General features: G+C 41.1%; 1 protein-coding gene across 1 annotated transcript; it reads right to left on the bottom strand.

Annotated features, from left to right (window-relative positions):
* Positions 1 to 6,097: 6,097 nt before the first annotated feature.
* Positions 6,098 to 16,995, bottom strand: lhx4 (LIM homeobox 4). Its single transcript, XM_018673315.2, has 6 exons — positions 16,856 to 16,995; positions 12,711 to 12,882; positions 10,725 to 10,927; positions 10,070 to 10,224; positions 9,370 to 9,541; positions 6,098 to 8,514 (listed from the first exon to the last, which is right to left on the bottom strand). Exons 1-6 carry the CDS (start codon positions 16,932 to 16,934, stop codon positions 8,123 to 8,125), a joined length of 1,173 nt encoding a protein of 390 aa, XP_018528831.1. The 5' UTR covers positions 16,935 to 16,995; the 3' UTR covers positions 6,098 to 8,122.
* Positions 16,996 to 17,368: the final 373 nt, after the last annotated feature.

Below are 17,368 nucleotides of genomic sequence, written 5' to 3'. Positions count from 1 at the left end.
TCTCTTTCCTCCGACTTTGTCTTCTCAGATCAAATTCATTATTGACCGTCAAGCTCTCAAATAACAGTCACATCATACTGTAACATTCACAGTATGTGTGTGTACACTGCTGCACTGATTAATTTTCAGTTTAACTGAATATCATCCCAAACTCACATCTCACCACAGGGACCTCCACAATAAACCTGAGCTTAACATTGTCCATCCACATTAAATTAACCAAGTCGAGTTTTATTTCTACCAGGCACCAGTTAAATGATTCATACATTTTGGCTGCAACTTAAAGATGAATATTTAAGTGTTATATATATTGACTACAGTACAATAAATAGGGTTTCAAAACACAGATTATTTATGGTAACCTTTAACAAACAAGCATCACTGTCACTTCACAAAAAAACATGCCCTCTGAATCACCTCCCACCAAGCAGGCAGTTAAAAACACACTTAATGTATAAAAATAGAGGACAACTTTTATAGGATCCCAAAAGGGAATCCCTACCAATGCTGGTGGCATGATCAAAAACATATCAGGGAAATACAGTGTATGAAACACAGCAAAATATGCCAACAGAGAAAGACTGTGCCATTCTACCTTACATTTATCTATCTACCAGTACAGTAAAGTGTTGGTAGATAGATAAATGATGGCTGGAAGTCCTACCAACAACTAATTATGCTGCACATTAAAAACATAATGTCACCTAAAAAGTATAATGAAAGAGAAGACAACAACATGCATAGATTTACATGTAAATACATACAGAGGACCATTAATGGAATATAACAATACAGTAATACAACGTGGTTCTGATATTTAAAGTTTTAAAGTGTTTGGGAATCATCTTTATTGTCCACATAACATACTGCATATACAACACCCCTCTCTAAAACCTCTGTAGTGTTATGTCATATAGGAGAGAGCTGGATGTTCTCCAAAAATAACCAGCTCGTGGTCTGAGTCCAAATCTGCTTTGCTCGTCCTCAAGCCCCTCCGATCAGCACATTCTCTCTGCCTCAGCTCACACACACACACACACACACACACACACACACACTCCATCAGATGAGAATACACTAAATCTGGATCCTGGTTCTTAACTACAGCTTCATGAAGATGCAAAAGCACATTTTGTACACAACAGCAGAGACAAAGCTTAATCCTTCACTCTCTAACACACTGCCTTGCTCCACGTCTGCTCTCATCCACCCCCAGCGTTTTTACTTAAAATGCTGGAAATCTGCTTTGGCACAAGGCGTTAGATAACCGTCTCAACATTTCTGGTTGCAGCCTGTCAGTCACTCACAGATCTATGACAGCGGTAGATGGTCTACCCGGCATTGGTAGTTATCGCCAGGGACACCACTTCAAATTCAATTTTTGTCTTGACAGCTGTTGTACAGTGCTTGTAGTGAATTGAGATGCCAGTGAGCTGTGCAATACATGAGGTGAATTAAAATCTTGCCATATGATGTCTATATCTGGATCTATGTCTTGTTGTTCCCTCCTTCACAAATCACAAGACAGGAGAGGGCCCGGAACCTTTTTTTTTAAAAAAAAAAAATATATATATATATATATATATATATGTATCACTCACTTTTGTAAACTCCACCTATAGACCTTCCTCAAAGAAGTCTTTTGCATCTCCTCTCATGAATTTTGAGGAGGAACTCTACATGACTTGAGAGGAAACCTTTTGAGTATTCAACCTGAGTCTGAGCTGTGATGCTCTACAATCCCACAAAGAGACGACCAGTGACCACCTCATTGTTATGAATTCCACCCACATCCAGCCATTAGGCTGTTGGTGTATCTCTAAAGCCTGTTTGGGGCCCGCTGTTGTCTCCTTGTTTCTTCCTAAACCCGTTATACTGGCTTGAGGTAAGAGAGGGTGACGGCAGTCGTGCTTCCCCCTCCAGCTCGTCTGCAAGACTCTGACACTAAGCCCATTATGCTTCCATTATGGGGCTTCAATTTTCCTCTGAGCTCTTCACTTTTGACACTGCAGCTCCCTCCATCTCCAAACCGCAGACACACACACACACACACACCCCAGGCCCAACAGTGTTCAGCCGTTCTAAATATTTATGCATTTTTCAGAGGTGAAAAGTAATAAACTACCTTAACTCAAACAGTAAACCTAAGAACAGTTTTCAGGCACCAGTACTTTGCTTGAGTGCTTCCAATTTTCTGCAACTTTATACTTTTACTGCACAATATTTTAGATGGATCCGTGGCTCTTCACTTACCAACAGGTCTTTACAGTGGTCCTAAGCATTGCTACATTTCAACTAGAGGCACAATAGTAAACTTTATACATTACATTTCACTGAATTAAATGAACAAAACAGAAAATGCTCTATTTTGTTTTTCATCATAGCAGGAAAATGTCTGCTGTTAATGGCTGGCCTATACTGCCACCTGGGCTACAGCCACCCAAAATCTGAACTATGGCACGTCATCATCTTCCTATTATTTATGAAGTATTAAAATGGTCAAAATAACAACATAATATTGAGACTAACTGACATAATAAGAATCTAAAGTCATGCTAGTAGCTTTCTGAGGCACACTGGTGCTTTGAGCTAAATGCTAACAGCATGCTAATACGATGACAGGCCTTGTACACCAAATCCAAAAGAGTTCAGACAGGCAGAAACCAAACTGTGTTCCTTCACAACTGTTGAAATAATTCAGTTGATAGAGAAATGGGACGTCACGGAAACATCTGCAGACTGATTATTACAAACCTGGGTACTGTTACGATCATGTGTACAGTGTTATCATTAAGCAGGTTTCTTATATTCTATCCTGATTATGATCAGAACCAGGATGACAGTCAGAACAGGGACATTGCAGAGTGACTCTTCTGTGTTATTTATGTGTGTTTGCTGCCCAGCACCTGTGAGGTGTGTGTGGATGTGTGTGTGCCTCATACAATAATTCTTCTAGATATCTCTCCTCATCACCACTTTCATCGCTCCTTCTCCAGCATTCATTCCATCTTTTTCTCACCTTAGTCCTGCACACTCGCTTTCTCTTCTTATACCTCTCCTCTCCTTTCTCTCTCCTGTAAAAGCAATACCGTGTCGTTGCTTTGGTCAGCTCTTAATGCAACCCTTTACCCTCCCTCCCCTCTCCACACACACACACACACACACACACACACACACACACACTCCTCCATCTTCTTCTTTACGCTGCAGCACCGCCCCCACAGCGTGGCTGGGAACCCAACAGTAAGCAGAAATCCCCCTGCTTCTGAAAGGTTAATATCATTCACTGGTGTCCAAGACTGTGTGTGTGCACACATGTGTGTCTCAGTGTTATAGTTTATGGAGATGAACAAGTGGTTTTGCTCTCCACTGACACTGGAGACCTGAGTTTCAAGACTTCAGATAAGCCAGCAAACAGTAAAAAGTCTAGCTGGCACAACTACTTGCATCATATATACACACTGAAACCACAAGAGAACTACAATGGAGACCGAGGCCTTCATTACAGCAAACACATTATCATCACTACAGTGTTTGTCATGGTTTCTTCAGGGTCATGAACCCTCCTCCTTTGGTTAACTGTCATGTATCTGATATGTGCAGCAGGATGAGTATTGAGTGGAAAAGGCCCAGTTACACATTAAAACAGCATTGAGCTCACAACCTTGAGGGTGTCATTGAGAGGCCTCTGTTTGACTCCAGCTCCTCTTTAAGACTCACTCTGTCATCCTGCAGATCATTGTTCACTGCAGGCAGCATGGAGTCGTTTGGGGAGAAAAATGCCCTGTCTTGATGCTGCAAGATTGACTTTCAGGCCAAAACAAATCCTATCTATTTTGCATGTTAATTTATTCCCTTTCACTTGAGATGAAAAAAAAAACTGTTTCCTTCAGGAAGTTTGTAATAAAAGCCCCTGCGATCGATGATAATGGCATTTGTGCTTGTGTTTGTCATCTTCGCAAAAGCAACAGTGGTGGAGTTTCCACAGATTTATTTGTATACTAGTGCTGTAAGTGGCGTGTAAATTATCCTAACTGTCTGTGTGGCTCTTTATCTTTGTAAGGCAGTACTATTAGAGCCTATCCATTAATGCCCATAGCCCAGCCAATCAATGCTTAAATAAAAATCAGCTCAATTTGTGGTGTTTTATGCAAACGTGCAAACTCCCACCAGGCTGACTCTTTGCTTTTTGTTTTTATAATGCAACAGGAATAGCTAAAACACAAAGGAATCGATAACACTTAAGTTTGGGTTAGGTTGGCCTGCTCTCAGACAAATGCTGCACGTTCCTGCATACAAATGAGATTCATACAGATGTACACTGTGGTGTAATTTCATTATAATTCTATACATAGTTAGCCAACACTGTAGTTAAAGGGAATAAATCCGCTGTAACCTGTGAGGTTTTAACATTGCAGCGACTAAGAACAAAGGTTGAGCAGACATTTACACAAGCCTGTAGTTGTTTGGTCAGTCCACCACTTTGGTTCACACTGAAATATTTGGATGTGAATTGCTATGTAATTTGGTACCTTCAGGACTGTTCATATGAACTGTAATCATTGTGGTGACCTCTTAAATTTTCATCTACTGCCGTTACAAAGGCAAAATTTTAATGTCCAATTGTTTCCTCAGCTGTGTTACAAAGTGCAAATTAGCAAATTCTTAGCGTGATAACACGCTAAACTAAGATGGTGAACCTGCTAAACATCAGCATGCAAGCGTTGTCATCGTATTAGCATGCTGTTAGCATTTAGCTCAAAGCACCAGTGTGCCTCACAAAGCTACTAGCATGACTTTAGATGCTTATTATGTCAGTTAATCTCAATATTATGTTGTTATTTTGACAATTACAGTAATACTAAAAACAATAATAAATGAAAATGTATCTAAAAATTACAACAACAACAACAAAAAAGTGAGCAAGGAGCGGCCCTGAAACATTTTCTAGGTGTGTGTGGTTATGTTGTGGAATTGTCCTTCTTGACCTCAGTGGTTAAAAATCCTGGCTACAGCCCTTTATTACCCATGTATTGGCATACAAGCTAACTGCCTGCATATGGGCCATATTCCCTCTTTGCCTCACCACAAAGCATATTTGCCCATATTTCACAAAGCACTCCACAATTAGTTAACAGCACAAGGATTAAGGATAGATTTGCTGCTGTGTCTCTTTAGCACTGAGAGGATCAGACAAACAGCCAGCGAGGCATCTGTTTTTCCACTTTTATTTTTTCCCTCCCCTTTTTCTCTCTCTTTCTTCTCTCTCTTCATGCATCTTTCTTGTCACCCCCCCACCCCAGAGCGAGAGAGGAAAGCAGCATCAATCACTGTTAACTGACTGACCACTGTCTGTTGGTGGTACTAAATGGATCTCCACAATTGAATAGAGGCCTAAGTGTGTGGTAAATGCTCTCAATGGGTAAATGAATTTGCGGGTTAACTCATTCTAAGAGCGTTTAGATAAGGCAAAAATAATAAAAAGACCTAAAACAGATATTTTTCTTTTGATATATCGAAAACAATGTTCAGCTGAAAATCTCAACTCTCACATTCATCACAGCAGGCCTGGTGTATTAAAGAGAAAAGCACCCGAGGGTAACCCAAAGACAATTCAGCTTTATTTTCCTCATATAGATTTGACTGTACACAGTTCATACCATTACACAGAAGGCATAAATGAATAAATTCAGTGCTCTCTTTTACATCTTTTTCAAAGACACATGGCAATAATAAATAGCGCTCATGAAACAAGACGATCAACACGGTTTTCAAACTGTACAAAATTTACAACAATTAAGATGCAAACTTCTGAGGCAACACAGACTGAACAAAACTGTAGTGGTAATGTTTTTGTACAGGATTTTCATTCAACACTGTAAATTCCAGCCTGCAGTTTACACTGTAAATACTTCATACATACGAGGAACCAATGAAACACTTACTGGTTATCTACTAGTATTGACAGGAGAATACAGGAGTAAGGAGATGTGAATTATACTATCAATTATCTTTTTTTTTAAATTAGCTGGTACATATTAAATAATCAGAGTACAAACAGGAGACCAAGAGGCTTAGTCTGTACTGTATTACTGTACTCCATAATTATCAAAACAGATACTCAGGAACTGGAAAATAGGCAATTAATGTAATTTAAGTCCCTTTTAAACATAAAGTTGTTACCCCTTTACTCCCTATCCTCTTGTCTTCTTCCCCTGTGCGTTCAGGTTAATCCCAGTGTAGTTACACGGGGAGCATAAGTATTTTATTGATACCATGTTTTCAGTAAATAATTACACTGTAAACTGTGGGCTGTAATCTACAGTTTTCAAAATGTTTGTTGATTTTCTTTCTGGCTTTTAAATAGGATGCTCTGGTAGAAAAAGGACTTGGCAATTTTTCGAGAAAAGGTGACCAAATAGGTACGATTTTGATTTCTTTTCTTCAGTATACAAATAGAAACAGAAGTGAAGATAAGATTCTGTTGATGTGTTTTTAAGCAAACCATCCCTCGGATTAAGATATCCACTGTTTTTGATGTGGTCAACAGGACAGATCAACCCTGTTTCCTCTTACAGCTCAAAGAAAATTTGCATTTCAGGAAAATCAGAAACAGGGGGTCTACTTTTTGCAAAGCTGTCTCTGATGTCCTGCATTGTTGTGGGACTTTAAGATGCGGCCTGAGCTGTAAGAAACGTATCAGCCCAGTAGACATGCCAATGCTTGATGCTTCGGTCGAGTATCAGCTCTGTGTGTGGGGAGGGGGTGGCTCTGTGGTAATCCCTCTGACATGGAGGCCAGGCAGTGGGAGGAACAGGCTGACAACACATCTGGGGTCAGTAAGTAGGATGATAGCAGACAAAGCTAGAGCTCTGCTTGACTGAGTAGATTACCAAGAGAAGCTTGGGTCAGATTGACAGAACAGAAGAGCTAACACATAGAGAATTTTTATCAATGTTCCTGCTAATACTTATCGGCATTTTTGAATGTCAAATATATGTTTTGTATTTGCTCAACAATATCTGCAAAGGATTCTGCATGTCTTATAAATGTATATCTCCTCGTCATACATCTGTGCATTCAAGAGAGTAAATTAATTAATTTAAATGTGTGATATATCACTAGAATTTCTCCAAACCCGAAACGTCTTGACTGTCCTCCAACACAAAAGCTTTGATTCCTGGTGAGTCTGGAAACAGATAATTTAATACTGACAGATGTCCGCTCTCAGACAGCTTTTACACAGACAAGAACAAGTCAAGCACCTATAAATATAGAAGAGAGACCTGCTGTGTAGCAAACAATGTTCGCCCTCAGTCAAACAGAGGAGACATCGACTTCTACGGACAGACAGACGAACGGACGGACGGACCATCTACTTCCTAATAACTTGTAAGCTTCAGCAATACATTAAAAAAACATCAGCATGGTTCAAAATTCACACTTGTGCCACTGTTCTTGTAAATTTCTCTCCCAATGAAACACTGTGTTTTTGCCTTGTGCATATGTCTCTCCTCCTTTTTCTCTCTTTTTCCTCTGCATTCCTGTCCACATGTGTAGAAAAAGAAGAGGAGAGTAAAGTGCATTGCCAATGTAAAGGCTTTGATATGGCCAGACAGCAGTCCTACTCATTTCTACTCATGAATTCAGAAGCATGCAGGTGCCTCCTGGGTCTCATAGGGACTTTCATCTAGATTGTAGCCCTATTGTTGTAGCTGTTAGACAGGGATGGTTTATTTTTGGGAGAGGACGAGACAATGTTACCGCCCCTGTGAGTGTAATCCATCGACATATTGGAAATCCAGTCTCATTTTCAGAGAGTAAAAGAACAAAATGAAGTCAGGTGATAACAAAAGTTGTATGATACAGTGTTGAGACTGAACATTCAGTGCTGTGGAGGTGTTCTTCACTGCTTTTCTCCGGACTACACATCTCGACCAGGATGTTACCTCACGACTGCTGAGGGACACACACTTCTTCTCTTCCTTCTGCTCTTCCTTCCGCTCTTTACCCAACATCACAAACCATACCAGTCTTGGAGGATGATAGAAAGAAATGTAAAAAGCCTTGTGAGTCTGTTTTGTCGTATCCCCACAGCGATCTTCCGCTGTGTTTTTGAGACTCAAAACTGGGAATGGTCCATCTCGTCCAGCCATGAGGCGGGGCTGGTGGGGAAGTCAGGGTATCCCGTACTGCTGCCCGTAGAGAGGTCTGAGGTGGGGCCCCCCGCCATGGCCCTCAGAGCCTGCCCCACGCCGCCTGGCCCCCCCTGTGCGGCCACCAGACTGTCCATGCTGAAGCCCAGGTTGTTGAGGAGAGGGGTGTGGCCGGGCACAGAGGTGATGGAGGAGGGCGACTGAGGGAGACCGTAGGGACTTCCTGCTCGGATGTCGTGGTAGGGCTGGCCCGATGCATCGACAGAGAAACCGCCGTTCAGCACCGCGCTGTTGGTCACGTCGCCGACGCTCCCGTAAAGCCCGTTGGCGTGGCCGAGATCTGACAGCACCTGGTCATCTGTGGAAGGGGACACCATCACTTAGCATGAGGGGTGTAAAAACTTTGACACATCAACAGTGCTATCAGCTGCGTGAACATTATATAGTTGTTATATTTCAATACAGTTAAGTGCTTTTATGAGTGAGATTTATTGTTGCAATGTTATGTGGATTTCATGGAGGTACAGTGAGGTACAATGAGGTATTCAATAAGTATTTGTTGGTGAGAAAGGATCTGCTTTACGTTCCTCTCTAACAAAGGAGGTCTAAATGTGTGCAATTACTGCAGCACAAAATATTTGTTTCCATCTCAATCCCTCCCATGGGTGGCTTCAATAACAACAAAGCCCCAGAGCGCTCTCTCTCTAATTGACTAAAAGCCTCACATGCTTTATAGAGTTTCTGTCACCATGTTTTCATTTCTCATAAAAATGGCCTTCTTTTTAAAAGTGGCTTGAAGACTTTTATGACTACCCAAAACGGGGTTTGCGAACATTAAATAACATGGGGACGTCTAAAATGTCGTTTGCCTCCCACTAAGGACCCTGTCTCTTCTCCAATAAGCTCCATCATGGCCACAAACGGAGGCAGAGAGATGCGTCAGCAGCCGCGGGGAGGTGTGACGTGAATGTGAAATGAGAATGCCATTTTGGATTTGCCTGAGTACGACACCCTGCATTTAGCGACGCAAAAGGAAACAAATGAAATGCCACAAAGATGCATTCAATTGCTGTTGCGCTCTTGTCATTTAGCAGCTTGTGGGCTTCCTTAATCCCATTAGAACGACAGCATGACTGACAATTCCCTTTCAGGAATCTCTCTCGTAAGCAATAATAGAAATGTACAGGGCTGAAGTCATCCACACTGTAGGTACCTCTGAAGCTCAGTTCGCTGTCACTGAGTCCTGCGTCGTCGGCCGAGCTCTCCTTCTCCACTTTAGCTCCTCCTCGGCTACGTTTGACACTTTTATAAAACTGAGTCCAGCGATGCCGGCCTGCGTCCTTCTTCAGACGCTTTTCCTTTGCTCGTCGGTTCTGGAACCAAACCTGACAGAGATAACAGCAATTATCATTAACTGAGAGACAGACACTGTAATAATTCAAAACAAATACCACTCCAACTAATAGTAATCATTATCTGGAACCATTTTCAGTTACAAAACCTGTGGAATACATGACACATGTCGATCATGTCTGGATGATTCTCAACATAACCTACTCTGATTAAATCAACTGAAAAAAACACCTTTAAGACATGTTTCTATCATATATTTGAATCATCTTTTAAATAAAATCTTTTTAGCTCGTTGTTTTTTTCAAAATCTAGAAGCCCCAAAGGTCCAAACACTTGTTTTACATAATTCATATTTACATATGAAACAGCCTAATAATCAGACTGAATTGGTCATATGGGGCTAAAATGCTTTTTTCAAAGTTTAATTATTAAAATGGTAGCTACTTTAAAGGTGCCCCTATCAGGGGGATATAATGTTGTATTTTTCCTGTGGTGAGCAACTGAGCTGCTGCATTCAGATGTTCTTGCAGGAATATGAAAACCTGCAGTAGTCTGGCTACCTGCACTACTCTCATGTCCAGCCCAGTCTCCGAAGACAGCTGCTCTCTGACGTGGCGTGCTGGCTTCGGCGAGTTTTTGTAGGCACTTTTGAGGGTCTCCAGCTGCTTCGCAGTGATGGTGGTCCTTGGTCGCTTGGTCCCCGCCTCTGAATCATCTGAAATCACCATTACAAGGGTGAGTGACTTCTCCTTACATTCGTTACGTCGCCTTAACAGGCAGTGCCCCTCGGCATTTGCCTGGAGTGTATGTGTGTTAAATGAAGTGAATGGTCGTGTATGGAAGTGTATTATTGTCCTTGTGCATCTGTCCCACTCCCACAGCAGAGGAACATAAATCTACTCAGTGCCAGAAGGACGGAGTTATTGGGAGCCGCACTGTGGAAGAGCATTGTTTAACTTTACATAATCAATCAGAGATGCATGGAAACCTCAGAAGAGAGAGAGGGAGAGAGACAGCACACACACCCAGACAATAAACAACATAGATCCACAGTCAGCAGTGATTTCACTGCAGTGCATACTCTGTGGCTTTATCTGTCATGTCCTCTACAGTGATTCTACATCTATCTGATACACTTCAGTCAAGACACAGTCAAGTCAAGTCAGGCTGAACAGTGACTTCTTTGGTTTATATTTGGGATCCCTGCAGACCTACCGTTTTGTTTTGCAGTCTCATAATCCACCTTGCACACCAGCCTCCCATCTTCCATGAGGTAAAACTCGTCTCCGGTGGCCAGCTGCCGACTGCACATGATGCAGGCGAAACAGTGCAGGTGATACACAAAGTCCTGCGCCTTCCGCACAACCTGTGTTGGAGGGATCCCCTGTTGGCATGATGCACATTTTGTTCCAAAACGCCTGAAGGGAAGACATGAAGAGGAGAGCTGCCATTAGGAAATCTGATGCAAAACACCATCATGGGACAACTGACGTCCCTCTCCTATTTATAACCACTTTACAGGCTGATGGAGACACTGAGAGCAACCGAGATTAAAATTTCACATGCTGGACAGGTATTTCTTCAACTGCAGCCAAGAATGATGGCAAAGTGTCTGTATTAATAGAAGCTCCAGCTGTTGTGGAGGGAAAAATCAGCACTGGAATGCATTTCTGTTAACGATAGACCTGTCCGCAGGTTGATGGATGGAGAGGATCAATGCACTGAGTGTGTGTATATGTGTGTGTGGGTGTTTGCATGTTTATGTGCTTGCAGATGAAGTACTGAGAGCTAAAGAGGAGGAGGAGGAAGAGGAAGAAGAAGAAGCGGAAGAGGTAGGAGGAGGGGTGATCACAGTAAACACACCCGGAGGAGGACCAATAAAACACTGACTCAGGAGAGGCTTTAAATCACACAGCCAACCCACAGAAATAAAAAAAAGAGCAAGGTGAAGCCTCCAAATCACTACTGGGAAGCATGCACCAGTGAATCTGTGTGTCTGCTTATGTGTATAAGTGTGTGCATGTGTGTGTGTGTGTGTTCTCCGGTCCCATGTGTCCCCTCACCACCACGCTTTGAACATGCAAACGCCCCCCCACCTCTCTCTGCTGTCCCCTGGGTCCGATATAACACAGTTAACTCTCAGTGAGACTCCAGAGCTCTGTAGGTCTCATTCAAGCTTTGAGCATTAAAACCTTTCAAACATGATTTAGTAAAAAGCCCCGATCTGCTGATCCTGTTTTGGATAAAAGTCAAACTCAATTTTCTTCTGTAATGCCTCAGAAATCCAATCGTTGAAAGAAAGAAAGAAAGAAAAAGGGGCAAAAGCAAAATGGTAGAAACAGAAAAGGGTTTTTTGAGCTTTTGTTTTGAAATGTTTCTTTCTCTCATTATGACAGCAAGAGAAAACAGCCACTAAAATGTGAATTATGGGATATATGAAGACAAATTATGAATATTATAAACAAAAATTATACATTATAATAATTTTGAAATAAATTAGCATGGTCCAGCATGATACCTTAAACTGGGCTAAATAATTAGGAAGGAATCAATTTGTAACTAAGCAGCAGACAATCACAACAATTAGACAAAAAAGAATAAATCCAAAATATTTTCTACCATAACATCATTAATTTAGCAGCTGTGTTGGTGCTTTGATGCAGAAATTAGCTAAAGCTGATAAAACATTTTACTGCGTCAAAGTCCCAGTTTGAAACAACGGAAATCACCTTAGTTTCTTTAAAACACGACATGACTTTCCAAAAACACATTATATCAAGCGTAAAAATTCACAGACAATAAGATATGAAGGAGCAACACTGGATTTAGCGAAGTGTGTTAATAGCAATTTCGGAACAAGTAGCTAACTTAGCTAAAAAAAAATTTACTGTTGCTAGCATGTTTTTAACCAAATACACTCGAAGCCAGTAGCTATTGTTTTGTAAATATTTGATATAGATGAATTATTAAATACATTTTTGACATATTTCCGTCAAAAACAGTGACTTTTACTCTCTCGCCAGACCAAAATGTTACTTTGTCTCTCCTCGGCCTCCATGTTTGGTTTTTATCGAGTTAAATGTTGCCATTATTTGCTCCCACAGTTCAGGAGAGGAAATGAGCTGAGGTTTTTAAAGGAGAGGTGAAATATATACAACACACAAACAATGTGAAAGTAGAGAGAGAGAAGCGTATACTGACTTGAAGAAATCCTCCTTGCAGTAGACGCCTCCTGCCCGGGAGAAACATTTGTCCGCCAGCGGAGTCTGACAGTCGGCGCACTTGAGGCACTTGGAGTGCCAGTGTCTGTCCAGCACCTTCAGGATGAACTTGTCCAGGATGTGCTGACTACAGCCCGCACACTGAGGGATCTCTGCGAGGGCGATAAGACAACAGCACAGGGTCACACTCAGCGAGCAGAGAGGCCATGAGCCAGGTAAACCCCCAATATTCATATAGATACACGCATTATTTTTGTCAACCAGTAGAATAGAAACAGTTTCGGACACGGTTTAAAGATGGTGAAATTATAAACAGGAGGGTTTTCAATATCTCAGATCAGCCACAATGAAAGTTAGAAAACTTTATCTCTACACTGCACCTTCACTGGACAAATCATAGTATATCATCTGTATATTATATTTATAATTAAATGTAGAGATACATGATCGTGGTGAAGGATTTCAAAATACTGTGATACATTTTACCACAGTTCTATTAATTGTTTTTATTTTTTGATCCACGTTTTTCACTGCGTTTTCTTATTTTTATTTTTTCATTATTTTAAAAAAGGCATTTTTTTGTTAAGCAGTAAAAACATATGAATATCATGCAAAAAAAAAAAAAAAAAAAAAAAAAAAAAAAAAAAAAAGGGAAAAAGAAGAAAGAAAAACAAGTGTGAGTACACGTTTGTATTAAAGGCGCTTTGTGAACGTGTCCGTCACTGTCCAAGGTGCTGAACTCTGAGATGATGCCATACGGAGCACAGAGACTTTTCTGACAATCATATTGATTTTTTTCTTAATTTTATTCATCAGTTCTTTTCTGCAGAAGCTTCATCTCAATTCATCTCTTAATGATTCCACAGCAGATGTGGTGGCAGTCAGTGTTACATCAGGTGAGGCGGCTGCTGGATGTAAATCAGGGTCAAGACGCAGATTAAATGTCTTTTTTTCCCCTCTTGCTTTTAAAAACGCAGATCACACATGCACGTGCAGAAACAGGAACCATACAGTATATTGGGATAATATTATCAAATCCGTGGAGCATCTTTTATCTACAGTTTCGAAAAGTGAAATTAAATTAAGAAGAGAAGAGACAGTAATTCATCCAGAACAAAATGCACATATACTCTCCCTCAAAGCCTGGCCTTTAATTAAAAAACAAAAAAAAGAAGAAGAAGAAGTAGTAAATTCCATCACTTATTTATTTCTATAGCTGCAGAGGAGATGTGTTGGCCCTGTATAGCATCAGCTTTATTTTATCCACACTGAAGGTTGTTTTTTTTTTTTGACATAATTAAATGTGTCATTTCCATCATATTTAGCAAAGAACCAATACGTGATTGGTGTAAAAAAAAAAAAAAAAAAAACTACACACATCATCTAAAAACCAGCAACACTGACGATCTCTTTCGCCTTTTATCTTCCATTTTTACAAATTGTTTCTTTCGCGGCTTCTCTCAGTCAAACATCCACATGATATCCGATAATGAAAAATCAATACCGAGGAAGAGCGGCCACGGCTGAACGTCAGAAAACACCAGTTTAGAAAACACACAGAGAAACGCAGGTCGCGAGCTGCGGCTGCGAAACTGTTTACTGTCGAGAGAAGAAAAAAAAAAAACATCCCGGCCGTGAAATCATCTGACAATCAAGCTCAAGAAGCCTTATGCTTAATCTCATCAGAGTATACAGTCTGCAAAACAAAGCCCTCAGGTTATGCAACATGGAGGTCGAGGCAGCGTGCACACAACGTGGACGCCAACGTTTTATAGGCTTTTAAAATGCATGTTCAACTCTTATAAAATATAGGCTATGTGTAGTATTTTTAGATATTGTTTTGCATGAAATTGATAATAATTTAGGGCATTTGCGAATAAAAGGAAGTACGTGTAAATGTGCCAATTAGCTCAATGAAAATTATTCATATTTTTGATCAGCTTCTGTTTTTCTAAATAAGAATTAGAATGAAAAATAATGCGGACATTAAATACAGAGCAACACTGTCTCTGCTTCACCTTAACAGTGAGTGAAGTGGTCCGTGGATGATAGAAGAGGCAAGTGGAGAAATAATTTGGAGGATCTGAATGTGACTGTGACTGGGCTTTCTTTTAATTTAATGAGGTATTTTAAGTATTTGGACATAAAGTGGTGGATGAAGCTGAACGAGAGGGGGTGAGGGGGTGGGGGGACGTTTTGCAGAGAGAAGTGGTGCTGAAAGGAAAGCAGCACGATTCTTGGCAACGACAGAGTCTCCACCATCCAACTCTAGTGTGTGTGTGTGTGTGTGTGTGTGTGTGAGAGAGAGAGAGAGAGAGAGAGAGAGAGAAAGTAAAGCTCGTGTATTCAGGAGGTCTTCTTCATATCTTAGTATCTGTTGCCACCACTCTCCACTCAGTCTCATCACCTCCGTCATTTCACACAGGAAGTGAAACATCCTCAGAAATGTCCAACAACCAAACTGCTTTAACAGGTTTTTTTTTCCTTCTTCTTTTTTTTCCAGAACAGGAAGTGCATTTTGGCAGCCTTTCCTATTTTCAATTGTCAAATGATTTGTGTTAATTAAACGTGAAGTAAACACTTTATATCCCAGACTAATAGCCTGCAGGTTAAGGTTTGGGTGTAATTGCCCTGAGTCAGCAGAGCACTTTGTCCACGATATAAAAAATGTTAAGATAAATTCTCTCTCGCTCTTTTTTTTTTTAAATATATTCCTGGAATAATCCAGGTTTAAGTCGAGGATGAATGCTGGCACCGCAGGGAGCTGAGTGGCAGGATCTTTATCCAATCTTTTAATCTGATTCGATTTATAAAATTAAAGAGCATAAGCCGGCCACATATATAGGCTCTTTTCCTTTGGTCAGGGTTTAAACACTTGGCTGAACAGGCTGGGATTCTAAAAAGGACACATATCACATCATATGGTTATTTTATTTAACCTACATTTTTTGTTTTCAGCTGCGTTGTAATAAACATGTGGATTTAAAAAATGTGAATCAAAGAAAACAGGCCTAATATCAATTTGTATTATTTGCTTATTTGGAGACAAAATATGTCAGAATTTACCTTAAATATCTGAGCTACAGGAAGGAACGATTTCATTATCAGTGTTTTTAAACCAAAAAGCAGTCTAGTAATTATCTAAAATGGTATTATCCCATTTTGTCATGGCTTTTATTTTGAAGCAGGTATAGCCTATTAGACTCCATCTGTACATTTTTCTAACTCGCCTATAAATAATTAGGTCAGAAATGTATCCCCATTGCACCTCTATCTTGGCTGCACGATCAGATTATTTTAAAAAAAGGGGAGGGGGCTGGCACAGATTAACACGCCGGGGACGAACAGATGTAAGGTAATTCTCGCCTTTGATGCTGCAAGGTTAAGAAAGAAAAAAAAATGCGATAAATATTATATCCGGTCTTATTCTCTATAAGTAATGGAATATTCTGCTTGTAATTGTGAAACATAACAAAGACAAACTAATGCCTGGGCCTCGCCTCAGAAACAAAAAAGAGAAATGAAATAATAAAGTGTGTCAGACATTTCTTTGACTCGGTGATGAGTGTCAGTCAAAGTCAGTGAGTATTTCTCTGATGGGTGATGACAACTGCGTCTGATCTCTTGACCACGCAGGCTCGTTTACACATTAACAGCTGCCTGGGAAGCTCACTGTGTAAGACCAACAACCTGACAGAGGATGCAGCAAAGTTTGGACTAGACAATTAGATATTGTTGTTTAAATACCTGATTTTAAGAATGAGAAGGATACACATCATTAGGATACACTAACGTTGCAGGATACAGCCCACAGCCCCGTGAAGCTGCAAAGATTAACAGGACGTGCGGGATTTGTGGTCATGAGACAAGTTTAATCTATCCTCAAGTATCGTCTTTTTTTTCTCTCTCTTTTTTTTCTTTTTTTTTTGCACAGGAGCATGACACATCAACGGCCTGCATGTACGTGACGATCTAAGAGCTTCAGTCTCCTCATCCTCGGCCGAGTTCACTAAACCTTTCTCCCTGCAGCAGCGCAGCCTGCACACTCGCCAGCCGGTTTCCAGATTTAATCGTTTCAATCGAAAGAAATGGGATGGGTTAAGGAGAATAAGAATGATGTCTTACGTTGCAGTGGCACTCCGAGAATCTCCGGTAAACTCTTTACAGGACTCTCTGTCGGTAGGACCGCCGCACTTTGCATCATCGTGATCCAAACCGGGAGACAAATGCACGCACATACACCCGCAACACGGTGGGCGCACTCCCCCGTCCTGTTCTTGTGGAGAAATAAAAAAAAAAAAGTATGATGATGATGAGGAGGAGGAGGTGGAGGGTGATGTGGAGGCCTTTCCTTTCTCCGCTCTGCAGGCTGGTCTCCCTCGCTGTCCCCGTCAAGCCTCTGTCCCCCCCCCTGTTTTATTATTTCTCTATTCCCGGGATGATGTCCGTGCCGCGCCGTGCCGAGCTGTTTTGGAGTGGATCAGACAGGCTGCTCGGTCCATTCAGCGCTGCAGGGGCGGCGGGGCCTGACGTCACCGCGACAGAGGCTCACCGAGGGGGGCCAATAGGAGCGCAGGCAGGAAGAGGAGGCCACCACCCCCTTCCCACACACACACACACACACACACACACACACCA

Source organism: Lates calcarifer, linkage group LG17, assembly GCF_001640805.2.
Source record: "Lates calcarifer isolate ASB-BC8 linkage group LG17, TLL_Latcal_v3, whole genome shotgun sequence".
Taxonomy (NCBI): Eukaryota; Metazoa; Chordata; class Actinopteri; family Centropomidae; genus Lates; species Lates calcarifer.
The sequence above is the reverse complement of the archived record's forward strand: the minus strand, read 5'-3'. Positions and strand labels throughout refer to the sequence as shown.